This window comes from Pelophylax lessonae, assembly GCF_965119305.1.
Source record: "Pelophylax lessonae genome assembly, chromosome: 12".
Lineage (NCBI taxonomy): Eukaryota > Metazoa > Chordata > Amphibia > Anura > Ranidae > Pelophylax > Pelophylax lessonae.
Genome location: NC_138779.1, coordinates 57,928,790 through 57,953,107, shown reverse-complemented (window position 1 = coordinate 57,953,107; position 24,318 = coordinate 57,928,790). Strand labels below are relative to the sequence as shown.

The 24,318-nt window shown below is 43.7% G+C and overlaps 1 protein-coding gene across 2 annotated transcripts; it reads right to left on the bottom strand.

Moving 5' to 3' along the window:
- Positions 1–275: 275 nt before the first annotated feature.
- On the bottom strand, positions 276–23,446 carry KIAA2013. 2 transcript variants are annotated; one of them, XR_014226026.1, is made up of 4 exons: positions 22,054–23,446; positions 7,042–7,895; positions 710–1,424; positions 276–318 (listed from the first exon to the last, which is right to left on the bottom strand). XR_014226026.1 is itself a non-coding variant. In XM_082274195.1 (3 exons), the coding sequence occupies exons 1-3, from the start codon at positions 23,006–23,008 to the stop codon at positions 1,407–1,409; spliced, it is 1,827 nt and encodes a 608-aa protein (XP_082130321.1). In that variant the 5' UTR covers positions 23,009–23,446; the 3' UTR covers positions 698–1,406. The 2 variants fall into 2 exon arrangements, 1 of the variants encoding a protein (XP_082130321.1); XM_082274195.1 differs by lacking the exon at positions 276–318 and having other exon boundaries at positions 698–1,424.
- Positions 23,447–24,318: the final 872 nt, after the last annotated feature.

Below are 24,318 nucleotides of genomic sequence, written 5' to 3'. Positions count from 1 at the left end.
AAAGGTCTACACATGAAGAGTTTTTGAGCATGCATGCCTATGTGCAAATCTGCAGATGATCTGTTTTTGCGGTTGGATTGTTTGCATGTTCAACCATACATGGAGGTCTATCCTAAAGGGAGACTGGCATAGTGTTAGGTCAACCATGGCTCAATTCTCCCCCCTCCAGTTTATTGGGTATGCTAGGATAATGTTGAAGGGCAATATATCACATGTTCAACCACCCGCTCGAGTTTTAGTATAGAAGAAGGCAAACATGTTCTTTCTGCCATTTGCCCAATGATGGCTACATGACTCCCCACACTTGATTCTTGGTACCTGGGCCTCTGTTTGGTCCCGCCTAGGAACAGAATTGTAATCACTTGATAAAGGTTAGGGACACTGCTTCTAACAAAAGACAAGGGGGTAGAACATTGCTGCTATCAAGAGATATCCCAAAAACCCAAGCACTAAAATCTCTTTTAAGCTTTAATATTCCAATGTCATTTCAAAAGTGGTCTTTAATGCAGTGTTTCTCAACTCCGGTCCTCAGGGCACATTAACAGGCCAGATTTTAAGTATTACCTTGAGGAGATGCAGACTAGAATACTGCAATCACTGAGCAGCAAATTATATCACCTGGGATGTATTTCAGTTGTCTTGCAGATCTGGCCTGTTAGTGTGCCCTGAGGACCAGGGTTGAGAAACACTGCTTTAATGTTTTTCAAACCTGCAGCTTTCATTAAAATGATCCCTGGTGATCCTGCCATGATGGACCTCGTTTAGACACTTCCTTTTATGCGGTAACAACTCAGCTTTCACCCCATCACATGCACCCGTGGTGGAGACTATAAGCTGACACCCATTGGATAGAATGGTCCACTGTTGCCACTATCAGGAAGGAAGTCTAGTGCATGCAGTAAGTGGCTGAAAGAGGTCGGAGGCGATGAGCAGCACAGAGATGGGAAAAAGGATAAATCTCTAATGGGAGGAAAAAAATGACAGTTGTCTATTATAGACTGTGCTTTATTAAACAAAATGCCATTCAATTCAGGTTTAATTCTACTTTAACTACTTGTCAGTTGAACAAAAGTCCCTGGTTCCTTGTCAGTTGAAAAGAGGGATTCCTCAAGATCTTAGTTCTCATAGATGATGGTTTTGGATGCAAAAATGGCTGCCTCTGGTAATTAGTCAGTGTACAAACCTGGTGCTGATTTTCATATATTTAAAAACTTGACAATACATAACAGAAAATAACTCACACCAGCACTGCTCTGTGCTCAAGGCAGGTACTTTGGTTATAAGAATTCTGTCAGTTAAACGTCCAGTCTCCGCCTCAACCACAGCTTCCAGTGGCAGTCCATCTCTCTTCCAGTTGCATAGGGTGGTTTGCATATGACCGATATTTGTTTTGGTTTTTTTTTCGCTCATACATTGTCATTTTCCTGTTCAACCAATAAGATATTTTGTTATTTATCAACTGCGTTTTTGGACTATGCAGATCTATACTTGAAATATAAAATGAAAATATATATTTCTATAGCTGGAACTGTGGATCATGTTTGGACATTAAAATACTTTAACCACTTTCCTACCGTCATACATTCATCAACGGCAAAGCAGTGGATGTTTGTTTCTGGACTGTTTACTATATACGCATGCGACTGAGTGGGCTGCCATTAGCTCAGATCACAGACAAAATGTACTGAGCCAATAAAAGTGTCTCTTTGTATTGTGACTGCTGTGATGGCCAACTACAGCAATTACAAATGGAAACACTGCTACTGTTTACATTTGAGAGTCCCCCTCCTTCCTTTTTAAGTGCCGATTCACACTTATGCATCAGTGGGCTAAGAGTCGGTTCACACTGAGGCGACACGACTCCTTACTACTTCGGGGGCGACTTGTGCATTACATTGCACCACGACTTCGGAGTAACTTGCAGGGACTTCACATAATGGAAGTCTATGCAAGTCACTCCGAGGTCGCCCCGAAATAGCACAGGACTCTTTTTCTAAGTCGGAGCGTCTTGTGTCGCTCCTATTAGAACGGGTCTTGTAGCGGTCAATGGACCGCGAGGGAGCGCGACTTGTCAGGCTGACAAGTTGCCTGACAAGTCGCGCTAATGTGAACCGGCTCTCAGAAGGTGGTGAAAGGATGACTGAATGATTGATTGAATAAAAGGACCATAGGCAGTAGCAGAATCATTTCTAGTTCTAATTAATTGAGATTTTTTAACCCTTTAACCCCTCCTCCAACCTTCCCTCTCAAACATCTTATCTCCATCCCATGACTCTGAAATGATTTGTATATTAACGCCTTCACCTCCCTTATCCTGCACATTAACCATCTTATCTTCATCCTCCCACTGTACATTAACTCACACATGCTCACCAAGTGGTGGGTTAGTGCCCTATAGGTCTATTTTTTTTATATTTCTTCTTCAGGGCCCATAGAGTCAAGTCACTTGTGCTCTGTATGTCAAAGAAAACAGTTATATGATGGTTCCTCAGGTAACAAGCGAGATTGGTATGTAGGGTAACCATTCGCTTGAAAATAAAGAAGCCTTAAGTATACCCTGCCACCAAGATGATCTACACTATGGCCAAAGTATGTGGTCACCCCTCCCAATGAAGAATACAGCTAATAATGCAGCACAGAATGACATTTTAGACAATTGTGCTCTTCCATTCTTGTGGTAACAGTTTGGGGAAGGCCCTTCTTTGTTCCAGCATGACTGTTCCCCTGCGTACAAAGCCAGCTCCATAAAGACATGGTGGGGGGAATGGCTGCAGCATTGGGAACATGCTACATGTTCCCAAAGGTAAACTTATTCTTTAAAGAGGAAGTAAACCCGCTGAAAAAAAAAAAAAAAAACCTGTAAAAGACAAAGACATAATGAGCTAGTATGCATCGTACTTACCTAAAAACAAAGCACCCGCAGTGCCGACATGTTAGGTTGCCCTGCTTCCTATATCGCGTCCTCAGGCCATCTGATTGGCCGGAGGCGCGATTACATGACTCCCGCTCATGCACGCGGGAGCCGCCGTTCACGGCACTGGGTTCTGAAGGAATGGCACAAGTGGCCGTTCTTCAGAGTGAATGCGCTGATGATGTCAACGGCTGCATGCTGTGTACATATCTCCTAAACGGTGCATGTTTAGGAGATATTTATAGCACCTATAGGTAAGCCTTAATATAGGCTTACCTATAGGTAAATGTCAACAAAGTGGGTTTACAACCACTTTAATTACCAGTCTTCAGGTGTCCTCTGACACCACACAAGCTGAAGTGTCAGATACAATGTAATCGTGACCTGTTCTCTTACAATATAAACAGAATATAAAGAATACACATACAAAACACAAAACTAACAAAAAAAAAATATACAATAGGCAAATCTAAACCTTCCACTGCAAATTTATTAAAAAAAATAAGCAAATTAGGGGAAACAGCAAACACACACACTGAAAAAAATTTCCAGAGAAAAGCAGAGTGTGACAAGAACAGTAATTATTTCCATTGCAAAAATGCCATTATATTCAATATTCAAAGCAGGGTTAGGTAGTAAACTATCAGTGGTAAATTCGGGGATTTGGTTGTCTCAGTGCGGTTTTCAAGCTCTGCAGCTTGGGTTAGACGGACATAGGACACAGGCAACCATGCTGACATGTCTGATGAAGGCTGCAGAACTCAAATGGAACAAAAAGGAAGACCTGGGCCGCCAGGGAGGGGAGTATATTACCTCTTCTATTAAAAGCAACTGCCACAAGGAAATTTTGGGTAACTAACAGTGCTCATTTAAAGTGATTGTCAACCCTTAGATATGCCCAGTGAAGTGACTGGCCTCGGGTGATACACAGAGTTGAAACAAATCCTCCTATATAAGTTGTATCTGTCTATCTGCAGTGTTCTCTTCTCTACATTTTTTCAAAGTGTAAATTTACAAGCTTTTCTGAGAGTTTAGAAAAAAGGGGGATGGAGAGCTGAAGTTACACTCTGCAGAGCTCAGTGAGGAGAGTTCTGAGAGGCGATTGGAGGGAAGGGGCACACCCCCCTTCACACAGCATACAGGACCAGAGTGGAGGCTGTCAATCTGCTGGAGGTGTCACCATTGTTCTGTTGGAGTCAGGAAAACTTGCCAGAAGTGATTCATGCCGATAGCAGAACAACAAAACGAAAGAAAAAAACATAGTGCCCTTAATTCACTATAGAGTGATAGGTTTTGTTTATATTTCATGTCTGAGGTTTTCAACCACTTCACTTCTACATGTGGACAGCTACTAGGGCTGAACGATAGTCGATATGATATGATATCAACTATCGTTCTGCGGGCGTGGGCGATATTCATATCGCCGAAGACGCGATATTTACCATTAGGCAGGGAAAAGTCGGGACTCGGGGGGCAGGAGGACGACTCACAGTGCTGGCAGCCGTCCCACACGTTCAGCGGTAAGCAGCGCGCTGTGAGCAGCTGCACAGCTAACCAATCACGCGTGCCTGCACATCCGATTGGTTCCCTGTGCCGCTACCACGTGATTAGTTCGCTGTGCCGCGCTCACCGCTCCGTCAAGAGAACTAGCTCCAGGGCGGCCGAGGGAACGTGTGGGACAGATGTCACGTCGGGCTGTGTTTTTCTACCTCCTACCACAACTGTGAGTCCCGACTCTGCCTAATCCGTCTTCTGCATTCCACAAAGAGAAATATCGCGATATTTATCGTTGAAAACAAAATATCGCAATGTTCTTTTTTCCCCAATATTGTGCAGCCCTAACAGCTACATTCATAAAGTGAATTTGTCATGAAGTAAAATACCTGTGTGACAAGCCTAAAGATGAACACTGTCATTTTTTGTGCCACACTAAACTGAAGGCGGAAAAGCAGAATTGAATTAGCTCAGCTACACAACGATCTTTCTAACTAGTATACAGCCTGGAAAGCATCTTTAGTCTCAGAACTGTTACACAGGTATTGCACCTTATGATAGATTCACTTTAAGCCCATGTTGGAAAAATTACAGTTGCTATGGAGAACACAGATGGTATTCTGCTTTGCTAAATGGTGCCTTTTTTTGGGCAAAATTAAAGCTGAACTTCAGGCACAAAAAACATTCATTTAAACATATTCCACAATGGCTACAAAGGATAAAAATCAATTTTGTGTGCACCAAATGACATCATCACTGTGCTGTACACAGCCGGTGCAGAGAGAGCAGAGCTGAGGGAGGGACCAAGTAAGCCCATCTGCTACAGGCTGTCTGCAGAAAACTAATAGAAGAGGGCGGAGATGAGACCAGTCACCCTGCACAAGAAGAGAGCAGCAGTGACCGGTCTTTATTACAGGAAGCTCCTGCGCAGTCAAAGTTTCACACTGGATTACTGCACAGATCTAGATTACACAAGGCATATGGAGATTCAAGTGAGAATGTTCATGCCTCTTGTATCTAGTCAGTATTTGCTTGTCCTGGAGTTCAGCTTTAGCAAATCAGAGATCATAAATAATGTTTTGCAGAAAGTCACAAGAAGCAACAGTTGGGGCAGACACACACACACACAACTTATTTCCTGTAAAGCCCCGTACACACGTACTGATCGTCGGCCGAACGATCGGCCGTCTTTTGTCCTGTCGTGTCTGTTGAAAACTGCAAAAGACTGCACACAAATTTTGTCGGCCAACAAAAGTCCACTGCAGAAGTGATGTCATATGATGGTTAACTTTCCTTGTCTTTTTTCTTTTCTGAGCATGCCCAGTCTTGCTAATCCGCTGTCTGTCGGCCGAAATCTGTACTGACTGGCGAACAATCGGCCATTCTGGTGTTGGCCAACATAAATTTTAATGCCTGCACGACAGATTCTGTTCGGCCGAAAATGCGCTGTCGGCTGTCGGAAGCATCATACTAACAAGCCTACAATCGGCCGATCGGTCGCCGGCCGAATATTTACGGCCGACAATCGGTACGTGTGTACGGGGCTTTACTCGTCAAGGCTGGGCTCCCATCGAATGTTGGAGGCTCTACAGACCAACTCCCAAAAGTAGTGACAGATCCAGGGAAGACGTGTCCCTGTACATGACACCGCATGAAGCACCACTTTCAAGGTTGGACGATGGCTGCCAGCAGTGGACAAAATCCTCCACTATGAGAATTTGCCCTACTTCTGACATGTACACATTAAGGAGCCTGGGAGAATCAGTGTTCACTAACTACAAGACAAAGGTAAAATGTTACAAATATTCAGCACTAGCTGTTCTGGCTCCTTGATTTGTCTACACCTGACATAAGATGTAAGGACTCTGATCTAATAAACAGATCTTTCTGCATATTAAAGAAATGACTCAATCTTTGCAATATGTTCAGGAAAGGTATGGTGTTAAGATGACAGCAACAAAATCCTCATATGATCACAGCTCTAATATTTTTTCTGCATATTGCAAAATATTGTTGGCACACAAAATCACTCCCTGAAATCTTTACTCTATTCTTAATTTGATTCAGAAAGTTTTAGTTTAGCAAGTATTCCAAAAGTCATTCACAACTTCTCATAACACATGGCTGTATTCAGATTGGCCTGCACACTGAGAAGCCATTGTTCAGCATCAGACAATTGCGTGCCAGTGTCAAGGAATTATCACTATTCAGCTCAGTGTAGATTGGGCATGGAGGTCCCCTTTAGTTTTTTTAGCTCTTCCCTCTCAGACATCTCAAATTACCTTCTCTCAGCACCCTATCCATTTCAGATCAGAAACACTGAAAACTCAACAAAAAAAATCTCCTTTTCCAAAAAAAAAAAAAAAAAAAATCTTGCCTTCATATCTTTACAAAATGTTTTGTATGAACTGATGAAATCATCATACTGGAAGAGCTTGTAAAAACAATGTCTTTTTAGCAAAAACACAAGAAGCTCTGCGGCTCCCAAGGTTTTTCGTCAATGGAAACAGAGGAGAGAACCCCGCCACCACAAGCAAACACCAAGCAGGTTTCCTGAGCTACTTTTTCAGTATCTCAAGCTAAGCGCAAACCAGCAGACAGAACAAGCTCTGATCTACGCGGCAGCAGTTTTATACCTTACTCCGGAAGAGGGGCTTAGCCCCGGGGCCACAGTACTCATTGTAGATCAGCTTAAACAAGAAGAGATGGAAGAGTGTGATCAGAGAAGCCACGCTAAACCAGAAGAGGAAGGGAAGCCCTGGATACTGCTTGGCCATGTGCTCCTCGTGAGCTAAGATCTCCTTCAGATGCAAGGTGTGCCTCAAATCCTGCAGATGCGTCAGTTCAGTGGAGATGTACAGCAATGGTGTTAATGGTTGTGTCACCAGTACGGGAAATATATGCCCTTTGATCTCAGATGTCAGCTCCACCGGCTCATTTAAACACCCAGCCTCACAGGCATAAAGTTTAACCAGTTTATCCTGGAACTTCACGGACACGTGAAGGAATGGCTTTTCATCCTGATCAAGCAGGACAGCGAGATTGATGAGGTCCTTGTTGTAATGTATCCCTCTGAGAGCGTAGCTGTTGTGAAGGACGTGCGGGTCAGACTGGAACTGTAGGTGGTTTTCTGTGAACTGTAGACCACCAAAGCTAAGCATCATCCCCTGCATGAGTCCGTGGGCACCAGCCGTCACAAGGCTTTTGCAGCCTCTTTTTTGTAAGGTCAGTTTCCAAAGGTCCCAGATCTGCAGAAGCTGGGTGATCCCCCCAAGTTTGCTCGGCCAAAGATTCTCGGCATGCATGCTGGCGTGACCGCTAAAACAGTGGTCGGCATAATTTAGTGTCAGTTCCATCTTCTCACGTTCTTCATTGTTTATAAGAGGATCCACAAGAGGCGCTAAAGAGCAGGACAGCATGTAATAAAGAGTGATGTTGATGGTGTCACTGGTGGGAGTGTGAGCATCTTTGATCTTTCTCATCTCAATCCCTGGGAAGAGCAAGAGATAACATTAGTGAAACACCAACATGCCTTCATTTACAAAAAGAATAAATGACTCCCGCACTATCAAATTCATAAAATAGTGATAAGTGGATGAAAGAAATGTGACCCAAATGTCGCAAGCAGCACCAATATAGTATGCCCAAACTGTTAAAGAGATAATAAGTACAGAAAGGTGCTGCTCTAGGTCATACAAATAATAGATGTTAAAGCGGAGTTCCAGGCTGAAAGCTTTTTTTGATAAAAATACCCCGGGACAGTCGGGGCTAGTGCATTTAAGCAACGATAGCCTCTGAACTGTCCCCGGGTTCACTTACCTTTTAGAAGAAATACTTACCTTGAAAATGTCTTCTCCAGCGCTGCCATCTCAGGTGTGGGCAGCTGAAGCCGGATGTCCTCTTTGGTGATGTCGGAGTCCCAGAATGCCCTGCACTGGCCCTGCTCGTCACTTCTGGTGCAGGCGCGTCATCCCTGCACAGCTTCTGAGCATGCCCAGAAGGTAAGTGATGGCGGCGGCCGTGTCCGCAGAAGGAGGAAGAGTAAGGAAGGTAAGTATATTTTCTTTAAAAACAAGGTAAGTGAATCAAAAATAAAATTTTAATTATCCAATTCTTTTTCAGGTAATTTAGAGCAAGCGGATGGGGAAAAATTGGATTTTTGTAAGATCTTACCGTAAAATTCTTTTCTCTTAGCTCATTGACAGACGTAGTCCTCTTTGATTCACATCAATTGGGTTATGCTGCCTCCGCAGGAGTAGGACTAGGCAGAAAGAAAAAACGTTCTGGCTCCACCCTAGGGGCAGTCCCAGAGGGTATATCCTCTTCCTGTCTGCTACAGAGAATCAGTTCTGTTACGAAGCAGTGTCAGAGAATTTAACCCAACCCAACTCAATGATAGAGGGGCGGGTACTACGTCTGTCAATGAGCTAAGAGAAAAGGATTTTACGGTAAGATCTTACAAAAATCCAATTTTCTCTGTCGCTCATTGACAGACGTAGTCCTCTTTGATTCACATCAATTGGGACATCCAGAAGCAGTGCCACAAATGAGGGGTGGGATTGACAGAAATCAAAATCCAATCTAGAAGGCCCAACCGGAGCCAACCAAAAGTATCAAGGGACTCATCGAGCAAACAGATGAGACCTACCCAACAAACCCTCGAGGTAGACCAACAGTCTCCTCAAACAGCGGCCTGCAGGAACCTTGCGGCCAGAAGAGGCATCTGACGATGCCATCACATAAACCTTATACAATATTGTAAAGGTATGAACCGACGACCAAACAGTCGCCTTGAAAACCTGAACCACTGACGCCTGAAGGCGGAAGGTCCAGGAAACTCTAAGCGCCCGAGTAGAATGCGCCTTAACAGGGAACGGGGGATCCCGACCCTTAGATAGAATAAGCCTATACCAACGTCTGTCTGATCCATCTAAAGATGGTCGCGGCAGAAACAGGCAACCCCTTCTTAGGGCCATCCGTGATCACAAACAGTGAATCCGTCTTACAAAATGAATCCGTAGTATTCAAATATATCCTGATCGCCCGAACTACATCCAAGGAATGCAACGCAATTCTCGAAGATGATAGGGCTTAGGACATAGGAAAGACAATACAATGTCCTCATTCAAATGAAACTTTGAAACCACCTTAGGAAGGAAGGATGGATTCGGATGAAGAACAACCTTATCCCTATGAACCACCAGATCTGGGGAACAACAGGATAATGCAGCCAGTTCTGACACCCTGCGTGCAGAAGTGATAGCCACCAAGAAGGCCACCTTCTGGGATAAAGTAAGCAAGGGAATCTCCCTGATATTTTCAAAGGGAGGTGTCTGAAGAACCGACAGCATCAAATTAAGATCCCAGGATGGTAACGGCGCGCGCACTGGCGGAGCCAGGTGTCGCACCCCCTGGATGAAATTCCGCACCAAGGAATGAGTAGCCAAAACCTTCTGAAAGAAGATTGCTAATGCTGAAAACAGACAGAAAAAAACTGATTCTCTGTAGCAGACAGGAAGAGGATATACCCTCTGGGACTGCCCCTAGGGTGGAGCCAGAACGTTTTTTCTTTCTGCCTAGTCCTACTCCTGCGGAGGCAGCATAACCCAATTGATGTGAATCAAAGAGGACTACGTCTGTCAATGAGCGACAGAGAAAGTTATTTTTGAGGGTGGAACTCCGCTTTAAGGTGGTGCTGCGATGAATAAAATGACCAATGCGATTAAGAAAGTGCTTGTGCTGAAAAATGTGTGGCTAAATGGATCAATACATAAAAGGTGCATAAATATAGTGCCTGTGCTAAAAAAGTACACAATTCAATATATAAATAAAATAGAGGATCAATACATAAAATCCAAATTACACATATCAAATGTGAATAAAAATGAAGGTGATAAGCACATCTCTAATATGCAACGTGTATAAATGATACAATACTTAGTGATGAAATGTACAAAAATATGCAAAAGTGCCCGTGCCAAGTTATAAAGCAGATGAATAAATCAATATATCAAAAAACCAACTGAATGCATCAATTATGAAAAATCATAAAACATGAGATTCCTATTGTGCAACATATTACACAGTGATAAATGAGAATCAATACATCAAAACTTCAACAGAATGCATCAGTTGTGGGAAATCTTAAAAACGTATGATTCCTTAATTATTATAGTCATCACTTGGCAGGGGCACTTTAGCATATTCTTGTAAATTTCAACACTAAGTAATTTATTATTTATTAGGGATGCACCGAAATTTCGGCCACCGAAATTTTCGGCCGAAAATGGGTTAAAAATGCAGAAATTAATGGCCGCCGAGGAAGGAGGAGGGCGCAGGGCAGGTTTGAAAAGACGCGCCTCTGGCCGGCCGCCCGCGGGGGGGGGGGGGGGGGGGGGGAAGCTCAGGCGAGCTTACCATTGGTATTAGTAATATGCAGCATGAGGGGGTTAATGTATTGTCACTGCTGGTCACTGATGCATTAGTGACCGACCAGTGACAGTTAATTAACCCCTTTGTGCTGCATTAGTGCAACCAGTATCAGGGCAACCAGTGTTAATTAACACTGATACTGGTTGCACTAATGCAGCACAAAGGGGTTAATTAACTGTCACTGGTCGGTCACTAATTCATCAGTGACCAGCAGTGACAATACATTAACCCCCTCATGCTGCATAATACAAATACCATTGGTAATTAAATTAACCTCTTGCCAACCCATCACAGTACATATACTGTGACAGGGTGGCAGCGACAGGTGTACGTCGCTGCCTGTTTTTGGTGTATGCCAGGGCTCGACAATCCCCGGGCGCCAGGTCGCATTTGCGACTAGAATTAGGGACCTGGCGCCTGGGGGTGCCCTGCAGAAGGTGTCCTGTCATTTTTGCCCGGACTTTGGCGCACGGAGTGCACGGACTTCCGGGCCGTCCGAAAATTGAGGCCCCGGCTTTTCGGCCTACTTGAGATGACAGGCTTCCAATGGGGAACTGGCGCCCTCTTGTGGAGGCCGGGAGTAATGACTGTTTCCACTGCCTTTTTGTTCTCAATTCATTACCATCTCCCTGTCCAGTTAGGTACCTTTGACAGGGAGTGTGGTTATTATTTATTCAATTTATTTTTTAAATGTAAAAAAAAAATAATATTTTTTTCTTTTTTTTTTAATTATTAAAAAAAAATAAAAAAAATTATATATTTTATATATATATATATATATATATATATATATATACACATACACACACACACTTTTTTTTTTCCTCATCGCCATGCCACAGCCGAAGGCACCTTTCACACGGGCTGTCTGATCAGGTCCGCCTGTCAGTTTTTCAGGCAGACCTGATCGGACCCTTGATTCTCCTCTATGAAGCAGTAATCTGCCGCCATCTGATCCTGTCCACCAAAAGCAGACGGATGGTGGTTCTATTTTCTATCCATCCCGTGGATCGGATCAGATGGCATCGAATGGAAAGAGACAGACAGTCTGTTTTCATCCACTTGTGCTATAGAGGAAAGTGGGGTTCTAGTCGTATTTATGTGTAAATTTAGTATCCGTTTTATTAAATAAAGCTTGGTTGTCAGTTTTAAAAAAAAAAAAACTGGCTCCTAACTTTTTTAGCTGGCTCCTAGATTTCAGGAAAATTTGTCAAGCCCTGGTGTATGCCCCTGTTCTATCTATTTTAAAATTATTTGGGGGAAAAAGTCATTTTCGGTTTTCGGCCAAGGGCATCCTGCATTTTCGGTTTCGGCCCAAAATTCTCATTTCGGTGCATCCCTATTATTTATACACTTTGCATATTAGAGATGTGCTTATCACCTTCATTTTTATTCACATTTGATATATGTCATTTGGATTTTATGTATTGATCCTCTATTTTATATATTGAATTGTGTACTTTTTTAGCACAGGCATTACATTTATTCAGATCCATTTATCCACACCATTTTTCAGCCCAAGCACTTTCTTAATTGCATTGGTCATTTTATTATTCATCGCAGCACCACCTTAACATCTATTATTCGTATGACCTACAGCAGCACCAGGGGCGTAACTACAGGGGTTGCAGGGGTTGCGATCGCAACCGGGCCCCATGCTCCAGGGGGCCCGTGTGGCTCCCCTGTACAGCTGGATAGAATGGGCAGCTGGGGCAGCATGTAGAGAAATCACTGTCCTCCTTTGTCCTCCTGTAGCTGCAGGAGGAAAATGGAGGAGATTGGACCCTCTGTATGCTGCCCCTGCCACTCCTCCTATCCCAGTTCACTTGTGTTCTGCTGTCTTTGGGCCCCTGTGTGCTCCCCTGGTCCCCCCCCCCCCCTTACTGTGCTGCCCCCCCCCCTCCACTGTGCTCCCTCCCCTCTCCTGCTGGCTGCTGCAGGGGATGTGTCACAATAGAGAAAGGAAGGGGTCAGTAAATATGTAATTTACCAGCTCCTTCCTTTTCTGAATGGACAGAGTCATAGTCAGTGACATTGTAAAAAAATACATAAAATAAAATGATAAAAAAATAAAAAAAATACCAAAAAATAAAAACTACTGACACCAGTGGGTGAACTTCCAGGATCGCAAAGGTCACACTTGTGACCCGAGTCCTGGCATTGGTGGTGGGGAGTCCCCAAGATGGCAGGAATGGGACCCACTGCAGAACTTCGCAAAAGGGTCCCGGTGCGGGACCATAATAAAGGGCCCCGCAACGAGAGCAAAGGGCCCCAGTATCAGTGGGAAGAACCCCAGGCTTGAAGGGAAGGGCCCCGGCCAGGGGACCGGGGGGCCCTTCATGGTTTCTTGCACCGGGGCCCTGAAGGTTCTAGTTACGCCTCTGAGCAGCACCTTTCTGTACTTTTTATGCCTTTATTTACACTGCACATTGCCAAAATTTACCTGGCTATAGTACTAGACAAATCACTAATGGGCCATACACACTATAAGATTTTCTGAAGACTTTTTCCTTCAAACTTACCAAAACCATATAATATGAGGTCAAACCTAAACACTTTCAATTTGTATGCAATCAGGCAGGCCCTGGCACTACATAGAAAAGGTAAGTCTGAAGGAAAAAGTCTTCAGAAAATCTTATAGTGTGTATGGCCCTTAAGAACAGAAGAGATGCCAAGAGCAATATCTTCTGCAGAGAATTCAGCACACTGAAAGAGGCTCTAAAAAGGTAGAAGATTTTTTAAATCTCTGCATTAACCACTTAGGGCAAATATGCGGCCTCAGCTTCAGGGGGTTTTACCGGGGTGATGCATGCAGCTAGAGGCCCCTGTACTGTTTAGAGCCGACGGTCAGCTTTCTTGTAAGGACACCTGATGCGGCTAAGCAGCCACTTGGTTGTCATTACAAGGAGCGGGAGGGGAAGAGGTCCCCCCCCCCCCCGTCACTTTCCATGGCTCGTCCGAACAAAGCTGAATTCAGCTCTGATCAGGTCTCCAACGTAAAAACTCGGAAGCAATGTCATGACATCACTTCCGGGTACTAGAGCCTTAAAGGCTCCAGATTTAAAAAAAAAAACAGCCAACTTGGCATTTTTAATGCTTTTAAGTGCAGAGAAGGTATTTGGGTTCTTTTAGACCCCCCAGATCCCTTCATAAAGAGTACCTCCCACCGCCTATTACTGTCACAAGGGATGTTTACATTCCTTGTGACAGCAATAAAAGTGATCAAAAAAATGTTTTTAAAATGAATACTAGTGTAAAAAATAAAATTAGGAAAAAAAAAAATTAAAGCGCACCGTCCCTCCGAGCTTGCGTGCAGAAGCTAACGCATACGCAAGTCATGCCCGCATATGTAAACGGTGTTCAAACCACACACGTGAGGTATCACCGCGATCTGTAGAGCGAGAGCAATAATTCTAGTACAAGACCCCCCTCTGTAACTCTAAACAGGTAACCATTAAAACATTTTTTAAAGAGTCGTCTATGGAGATTTTTAAGTACTGAAGTCTGTTGCCATTCCACGAATGTGCGCATCTATTTCCTCTGTGTAACATCTACCACATTATACCAAAAAAAAAAAAAAAAAATTATGCTAAAACTTTACGGTTTTGTTTTTTAATTAATGAAAGTGTATTTCTTCCCAAAAAATTGCATTTGAAAGACCGCTGCGCAAATACCATGTGACATAAAATATTTCAACGATCGCCATTTTATTCTCTAGGGTCTCTGCTAAAAAAAATATATATTATATTATAAATTACATCTATTGCTTACAAGTTAAAATCAGTATTTTTTGCTAGAAAATTACAAAGAACCCCCAAACATTATATATATATATATATATATATATAAGATGTTTGGGGGTTCTTCGTAATTTTCTAGCAAAAAAATACTGATTTTAACTTGTAAGCAATAGATGTCGGAAAAAGGCTTAGGCTCCAGGGGGTTATGGTAAAAAACCTTGTGTGTAGCTCTCCCCTGTACTTACCTGAGCTCCATCTCATTTCAGCGCTGTGCCCAAAAGAAGCAGCTCTCTCTTACCTCACTGGAGCAGTGCAGGCCATTGGCTCATGCTGCTGTCAATCACAGTCAGTGAGGAGACAGGGACACCAGCGTTTGCTGAAAGATTCACTTCAATTTCAGAAATTTCCCCCGCTGTACTTTTTTTCTGCCACTGGATGTCCTCAGCCTAATGGTCTGTATTATTGGACCCAATTGTTAGACAGTCCAATATGGTGCTCTGCTTTTCCTAATTTTATTCTTGGACCAGCACTTAAAGCGGAGTTCCACCCAAAAATGGAACTTCCGCTTTAGGTATTCTAACCCCCTGACATGCCATTTTTTTTTTGGGGGGGGGGGGGGGGAGCGGGTACCTAGTTTTGACAGGTACCCGCTCCCACTTCCGCTCGGAGCGCCGCGGCGCCCTGAACTGAAGTTCTCCACTCCCCCTCCCTCCCTGCAATCTTCTGGGACATGTCAGAGGTCCCAGAAGATTGCCGGCCAATCAAGACGCGCAGCGCGACTCGCGCATGCGCAGTGGGTACCCGGCTGTGAAGCCGCAAACTGTCACAGCCGGGTGCCCACAGCAGTGATGCCGGCGCCGAGGGAGAGGATCGAGGCTTCGGGCGGCCGCATCGCTGGACAGTTGGACAGATGAGTGAAATGGCTGGAACTCCGCTTTAAAAAATATTAGAAAACCATCAACATAGGACAGATCATATTTATAAAGCAGTGACTGCGACTTTCCCCAAGCATTACCCGGTGGTGAATCAATCATTGTCGTTTAAAACATGGCCTGACAAGTTTTCTTGCCAGCTAAAAATGTTAGGAGCCAGTTTTTTTTTTAACTACCGTATTTATCAGCGTATAACACGCACCTCAAATTTAGGAGGGAAATTTTAGGAAAAAAGCTTAAATTTGAAATAAACAGCATTGAACTCAGAACTTTTTTTTTTAATCAAATGCAGTCTTACCAGTGCCCGTGAATGCAGCCTCACCAGTGCAGTGTCCCACAGTGCAGCCTCGCCTGTGCAGTGTCCCCCAGTGCAGCCTCGCCTGCGCAGTGTCCCCCAGTGCAGCCTCGCCAGCGCAGTGTCCCCCAGTGCAGCCTCGCCTGCGCAGTGTCCCCCAGTGCAGCCCCGCCAGCGCAGTGTCCATCAATGCAGGGCAAAGCAACAGCAGCCTCGCCAGCGCCATTGCAGAGAGCAGTGATATACTGGTATTTTAAAAAGAAAAAGGCCACGCTGAGAGGCAGAGGGGGGTGGGCCGGACTAAGGAGAAGCGAGGACGAGCGGCCGCTGTCATCAGAAGTCCCGACACCTATGATAGACGTCACACGCCCCGGCATTGGACCACTGTGCTGTCTATCATAGGAGGCGGGACTTCCTATGACAGCAACCGCTTGTCCTTCCTTCTACTCGGCCCGGCCCACCCCCCTCCTCTGCACCTCAGTGATGCCTGGACTGTTTTTTTTTTTTTTTTTTTTTTTTTAATAGATCGGTGTATGATACGCACTGGTGTTTTGCCCTCTATTTTTAGGAGGAAAAAGTGCGCGTTATACGCCGATAAATATGGTAATAAAGCTTACAGGTGGAACAAATGTTTTTCTTGAAGATTACACAAAACCCCCAAATATTGTATAATTTTCTGAAAGCAGGCACCCTGGAGAATAAAATAGTAAAAAATTTTTATGTCACATGATATTACGGCAAAGTTCTACATTTCAGTAAAAACACATTAAAAGTAAATTTTAGGGGGCACAAAAATGCAATTACGTAATTTTATGGTAAAATATAAAAGTTGAGGTTGCACCGAGTAAAAAGACACCCAACATGTCAAACCTTAAATGTGCGTGTGCCCGTGAAATGGCGACAAACTTCAGTACCCTATATTTTTCCACAGGTGACTCTTCAAAGGCTCCCTATAGGTCATCAGTTTAGGGTTACGAAAGAGGTCTGCTGCTAGAATTATTGTTCTCAATCCAGCGTGCGCAGCAATATGTAACATGTGTATCGCAATTGATGTTTTCAGGTATAGGCGCCACACCGCGTGCCTTTAGGTTGGGGGTCCTCAATTTTTTTTTTTTTTTGGGGGGGGGGATTTTATGTGCTTGGGTGTAACTTTAATTTTATTACAAAATAACCTTTTTTGTTTTTTTTTTGGTTTATTAAATAGCAACTCCACTTGTTGAGGAGAAAAAGCATTCCCCTCTAGGTGGTCTATGTACATTGTAAAGATTGACCTTTGTTGCAGATTCCTACCTTTTGTTATTCTGAAGAAATCATTGTTTGTTCCTCTGTGCTGAATGAATCTAATGGGAGTGATTTTATAATGATCAATCAACTTTGCACCTGCAGAGCTCTAATGAGAAAATCTGCTGAACTTGTATCCCTTTAGAAATGTTCCTATTGGGAGTATCTCACCAAAAATATTTTTCTTCCAGGGGATGCCAGAAATCTGACTTGTCTCTTAGGCAGACTTCTGGGAAAATCGGTGAACCAATCACACAAGCAGGAAATGAGGTTTCTGGGGTGTGGTCAGTATACATTCTGTGTACAGAACACTTCCAGGTAGCCATATTGCATTGCATTTTCAGAAAATTACAGTGGTTGCAGATTGAAAAGGAAAGGTCATTTTTAACCATTTGCCGACCAGTCACGTTGACCGTACTGCGGCAAAGTGGCTCGATTCCGTCCAGCGACGTAGACCTACGTCGCTGGACTCCTCCCCTTGTGGGCGGCGCTCTCGCGCCGCCGGAGGCTCGCTTCCGCTGTTTTCAGTCACAGTGGGAGTCGGGCCAGGGGAGGAGCAGCCGCGATCGCCGCTGCTCTTCCACGATCGTCGGGGATCTAGTGTGGAGATCCGCCTGCTTGTGTAAACAGAGCGGGCGGATCTCCTAAGAGACAGACAGTGACAGATTGCAGGGTTCAGCATAGCTGAACCTGCGATCTGTCCCTGTGTCACTCAGTCACCTCCCCCCACACACGTTAGTAAGCACCAGGCATACATTAACCCCTCCCTCTCCAATAAAATTAACCCCTTCCCTGCCAGTGTAATTTTTACAGTAACAGTGCATATTTATAGCACTGATTACTGTAGTAATGTCCCTGGTACCCCCAAAAGTGTCAAAAATGTCAGTCAAGGGTCCGATCTGTCCACCGCAATGTCGCAGTCCCGCAAAAAAAAAAAAAATAATAAAATCGCAGATCGCCGCCATTACTCGTTAAAAAAAAAAAAAAAAAACCACCAACAATGACAGAAATCTTTCCCTTAGTTAGTAAACGCAATAACTTTTGCGCAAACCAATGAAAATACGCTTATTGTGATTTTTTTTACCAAACATAGGTAGCAGAAAACAAATTGGCCAAAAATTGAAAAAAAATTTGATTTTTACATTTTTTGGGGGGGGAATTTCATATAAAAAAATGTGAAAAATTTGGTTATTTTTTCAAAATTGTCGCTCTTTTTTTTTGTTTATAGAGCAAAAAGTAAAAATCGCACAGGTGATCAAATACCACCAAAAAAAAGCTCTGTTTGTGGGAAAAAAAGGACGTAAATTTTGTTTGGGTACAGCGTCGCACGACCGCGCAATTGTCCATTAAATTCGCACAGTGCCGAATCGCAAAAAGTGGCCTGGACGTAAGACAGCAAAATCCTCCGGTGGTAAAGTGGTTAAATAACATTCAATTACAATGTGATTTGTGTCACAATTGTATATGCTATATTATTTTTTCTTTAATTTGCCATTTCTCCACCCCCCCCCCCCCCCACACACAAAGGTGGAGTTGATCTTAGATGGATAACTAAAGGCAACTTTTTTTTTCTAGTTTTGGATGGAGTGGAGAGGTTTAGTGCCCCTATTAGTTTTTATTGCGGTCTTTGCCCCGGTTAAGGCGATTACACTCTCTTTATTTGTCCTGTTTACCATCATCATTGAAAGTGAAAGCAAAAGAAAAGAAAATCCCAAATTTTGGGTTATCCCCAGAAAAGTAATAGAGGGGAAATTTTCCAATGGCGACAGACATTCTGATGACCTGGGGGGTGGAGCATTCAGACCCGAGCCCAGGCACCAGGATGCAATTTATTGTCGCCATGGCGACCTGGCGCCTGGGGTTTGTCGAGCCCCGATTTAAAATAATGCAATGGGAAGATTCACCTGTAGTGAATATTTGGTAAAGGTCAGATTCTCTGTTTTATAAATATATCCCATAGTGTTGTCAGTGTATTGTATACACAATGGGCAGATTTTACAATGTTTGCAGAAACAAAGGCTGCAAACTGCAAGTTGTTCTTGTAATCAGTCCAACGAGTGTGACCTTTCTTCACAAACAGGAACAAAGCTCTGACATTCACCTACAAAATGAAGATCACCAGCTCTGTCCCGGGATCTGCCTCCCTTGCTGCTTCTCAGAAAGATTTATAACAAACCTCCTACAAAATTACCCAATAAGATGACAAAAACTGACACTTTGTGGGCTATCTTACACTAGTGTTGCGCTCTGAACAAATTGCATTCAAATGCTTTTCAGAGGGCATTTGACAGGCAGTGAGGAGGCGTTGTCTTGCCTCTTTGCCGCCTGTTTTAGCCCATTAAACTCCATACCAACGTGTCGCAACCAAATGCATTGTATGCAGTTATGGGACCATTCTGTTGAACCGGTTGCGTTCAGTGGACAGTACTACCCGCTAAATTTGACAGCAGGGGGAAAATTTGCTGCAGAATGCATATGTATCCCCCACACTGCTTCCTTAGCAGCATAAGGGGGAGATGGTAAAAATTCAGCTCAGTCGTGGGTTTTTACCACTCCACAAGCGCAAACAAAGCCTTTATGGTTTGCGGTCCATGACCACGTTCAGATAACCCTTTGGTTGCCTAAAGAAAAACACTAAAATGCATAAATTCTGGGAATTCAATTGTGTACAAAGGTAGCGGAATATATGGGCTCCAGGACAGAGACATTTACAGAGTGGCCCTGGAGACACAGGCCCTACAGAAATGCATCAGGGTTGGATTTTGGCATTTTTAGTTTGTAGAAATCCAGCTTTAAGATAACTTTAAATAGTTTTTTTTTTTCCAAACTATTTTCTTTACATAGCTATAGGACTGTGGTGTGCGCTGTAATATACTGTAGTAGCAGTATGACGGGAAGTCGCTTGTACTGCTGCCGGAATTAGAGTAGGCCTGAATGAATACAAAGCTTCCCCTGATTGGCCGAGGTCAAGATTATGACATCATCCACCCTCCTCTACACCTCAGCTAATAGGAATCCTTGTATTCATTTAGCTTGGACAGCAGACAGGAAGTACTTCTTCCGGAACACAGTGCTGCATACTGTATGTAGCTACAACATATACTGCAGTGCACACAGCGGCCGTACAGTAAAGTATAACCAAGGGAAAACTTTTTTTTTTTTAGTTTTGAATAGAAAGGGAGAGAGATTAGAAAACGTGTAATTTTTGTTATTGCTGTCTGTGCCCCGGTTAAGGAGATTCACCTTCTCTATTTTTACTGTTTACTATTATCATTGAAAGTAAAATAAAATCCCAAATTTTGGGTATCTCTAGAAAAGTAATAAAGGCCAAATCTTCCAATGGGGAAACTAGTTCTGGTAACCTGGAAGTCCCCCAAGGAATTCCCTTAATTTGTGAGGATTTCCTCTTACTTCCTGTTTGGCTATGGGACAGGAAGTGAAGGGAAAATTTCCTCAATGGGACACAGATGGTGAAAAAAAAATTTTTTTAACCCTCCCTTACGCCATCTGAAAAAAAAAGAAGAAAAAAGGTTTTGCTTATAGTTCTACTTTAACCACTTCTGGACCGGAAGGTTTTACCCCCTTAATGACCAGGCAATTTTTTGTGATACAGCACTGCGTTACTTTTGACAATTGCGCGGTCGTGCGATGCTGTACCCAAATAAAATGTATGTCCTTTTTTCCTACAAATAGAGCTTTCTTTTGGTGGTATTTGATCACCTCTGCGATTTTTATTGTGTGCGCTATAAAATAATAATAATAAAAAAAATAAATTATATATATATATATATATATATATATAGATTTTTTTTTTTTTTACTTTCTGCTACATAACATTCCCAATAAAAAAAAAAAAAAAAAAAATAAAAATGTTTCTTCATTTTAGGCCAATATGTGTTCTGCTACTTATTTTTGGTAAAAAAAAAAAAATCCCAATAAGTGTATATTGATTGGTTTGCGCAAAAGTTATCGCGTCTACAAACTAGGAAAAAGATTTATGTCTTATTTATTTTTTTACTAGCCATGGCGGCGATCAGCGATTTTAAGCGGAACTGCAACATTGCGGCGGACAAATCTGACATTTTTGACACTTTTGGGGGGGGCGCAATGACATTACTAGAGTAATCAGTGCTAAAAATATGCACTGTTACTGTAATAATGACACTGGCAGGAAAGGGGTTAACCTAGAGGCGATCAAAGGGATAATGTGTCCCTAGGGGGTGCTTTCTAACTGTGTGTGTGTGCGCGGGGGGGGGGGGCTTGCTGGATGAACACAGAGACTTGTGTTCCAAAATAAGAGTAACAGCAACGCCCACAAATTGGGTTTCTGGTAGGAGAGGAACCTGCAGCTTGGATGAGAACAAGAAGAGATTGTCTCCACAATTTTTCAGCATTTCTTTAAATTCTGGAAAAAGTTGGGGAAGGATCAGAGACTTTCCTTGGTTTTTGGCTGTTTTCCCATGTTGGGGGGGGGGGGGGGGGAAATCGCCTTGCTTCTGTACCACACAGCGGGGCATAATTATAAAGCAGTGAATGCGACTTCCACCATGCACTCTCTCGTGGCAAATCACTGCCATTTAAAACATGCATCAAGAAGATTCAACTGCAGTAGATGTTTTAGCATGTAGGCTGGTGAGAAGAACCCTTAGAGGGGAATTCTGTAAATATTTCCTTCAACCACCACCTGCAAACTTTTTTCATCTTCCGAGAGCCATCCAGAGGACAGGAAAAATTGCCATTCTTGGACCTTTGCGACACGGTTGGAAAATATGGGCCCAGCAATTGGCTTGCTATATCTCTGAAAAAGGAAATTAAGGGAAATCTCCTGCCTGGGACAAAGACAGAATAAGAAAGAAAAAAAAAAAAAGACAAAAACTAACAAGGGTCTGAAATATTTCCTACTCTGTCTATCAAAACAAAAACAAAAAACGAAGCTTTATATACAAATGAAAGAATTTCCTTAATTACCTGATACAAACAAATCAGACCATATCTGCTGATGCTCATGAAACAAGTCCTCCACCCTCATCCGCATCACATCCAGCATCTCCTTCTTGGCAGCCTCCCGTAACTTGCTAAAAGTATCTTCCAGTTTTGCAGAATCAATTGGCTCAGATGTGTAAATAACGGACAAAAATGTCTCATCAAACTCAGATTTTGGGCTGACTTGCACCCTGCTGACCACCTTTTTGGTGGCAACCACCACCAACATACTTTTCCCATCTTCCAACGAGACCCGTCCAGAGGAAAGGAAGAATTGCCGATCTTGGACCTTCTCCACACTGCTGGAAAATTTGGCCCCAGCAAGTGGCTTCTGAGTAGCGATATCAAAAGCCACAACTCTGTCACTAGGATTGGTGACATGGATCCTCTGAACATAGACGTGAGGTCGACTTCTGTGGGCAAAGTAGTCCTCCCGGACAGAAACACAGTCCCTGGCAGAGTCTGATTTCTCAATCTGCATGCAACGAACCGTCCGTATCAAACCTTCTCTAAGGAAAATGGCAGTGGCCTGGACTTCTAATGATGTACCCGAATGCTTTACAAATGTCAACGGGGGATAATCTGTCATGTGAAAGGACACAGAGGAGGAGGATACCCATAAAGTATTTTTCCCAACATCAACAAGAATATGTCCATTACCAACCGCAACTGGGCCCTGCAATTTGGATTCTTCGCTGGGATGCGCAACTATCATCACGTCTCCTTTCTCTGCAAGTGCTTTCCATTGCTTAGTCTGTGTCTGTAGGCAAGCTCCAGGAGCACCGCGAGGCTGACCCGAGTACCAAAAGGATCTATACATCGGTCCTGAGGAGAAATACCAGTAGATGATGAAAAGGAACCCCAAGACCGCAAGGACTCTCCGAGCCCAGCTGCTGGACAGCAGTCCTGGCAGTCCCTTCAGCCTCTGCTGCAGCCACATCAGGGATGCTGATTTTTTGGACAGCTTGTGAGACAAAAATTCAAAGAGGTGCAGGAAGTCAGTTGTGAGAGGCAGAAGACACCTCCTCCTGTTACACTAGGTCATTGTTGGGAGGACAGGCTGCTAATCCCACCAACCAAACACAACACTATCCTCTATAACCCACTACGCATAGCAACAAGTAGGTCACCTGCACACTTGTCTGGTCTTTATGATGGATAAAAACATTTAAAGTGAGCTATCCTGAAGCAAGTCACTCGCCCAGATCCGCCCTGACCTGTCTGAGCAGATTCCAAACTCAGAAACTGATCCAAAATCAGGTCAGCAAGATTCCTAGCGTCAATGTCACAATATAGAGGGGCTTAAACCCGACTTATTCCTCCACCCTGAGCATGGGCCCACCTCTCATTCAGTCTCCCTCTGACCTTACTTAGCTCTTACTCCCCTAACTGATTACAGAACCCTACTTGGATCTACCTTCTACACCTACCCCTCACTCAGAGGTACGATACGATCACCTTCTATAAATCCTTTTCTTCAAGACCCCACCAATCTCCCGCTGTCCTCCCTAGTCAGAGCTTCCTCACCTACACAATGGTTAGCAGAACCCTTAATTCTGTATTATGATCTCCCCCAGATCCTCACCCTCTTTTATACTGGGGGGTCTTCACTCACTTATTATAAACTTAGATCACCCACACCGATAACGACCCAACACTTCTCCTCCAAGCCAAGATCACCCTGACCGCCACTCACTCGTCTCTCCGTTTAGATTCCACCAACTCCTACAATAACACTGAGTGTTATTGAGTGACCCTACTTAACCCAAGGTGGCCCCGCTCAGCCCAAGGTGATCCAACTCAACCCAAGGCAAGATCCACTCAACCCAAGGCAAGACACACTCAACCCAAGGTGATCCAACTCAACCCAAGGTGATCCAACTCAACCCAAGGCAAAATCCAACTCAACCCAAGGCAAGACCCAACTCAACCCAAGGCAAGACCCAACTCAACCCAAGGCAAGACCCAACTCAACCCAAGGCAAGACCCAACTCAACCCAAGGCAAACCCCACTCAACCCAAGGTGATCCAACTCAACCCAAGGCAAACCCCACTCAACCCAACTAGACTCAGACTCCACTCACAAATATGGAGAAGATTACACCAAGTCCTTTCCTGTGGATAGCCTGCAGACCCCACTCAGCACATCTGACCACCCAGACCTCCACCCACCATTATCCTGTTGGCAAACTGTGGCGGGACCTTCACTTTTGAGGGACTTTACCCACACACTGACACAACACCCCCCTC

What these genes read in the sequence shown, in the direction of transcription:
- KIAA2013 (XM_082274195.1), bottom strand. Translation starts at nt 23,008, where the DNA reads ATGTGGCTGCAGCAGAGGCTGAAGGGACTGCCAGGACTGCTGTCCAGC. An exon ending in GTCTGATTTGTTTGTATCAG is followed by an intron (nt 7,896 to 22,053) that starts GTAATTAAGGAA and finishes TGCTCTTCCCAG; the next exon opens with GGATTGAGATGAGAAAGATC.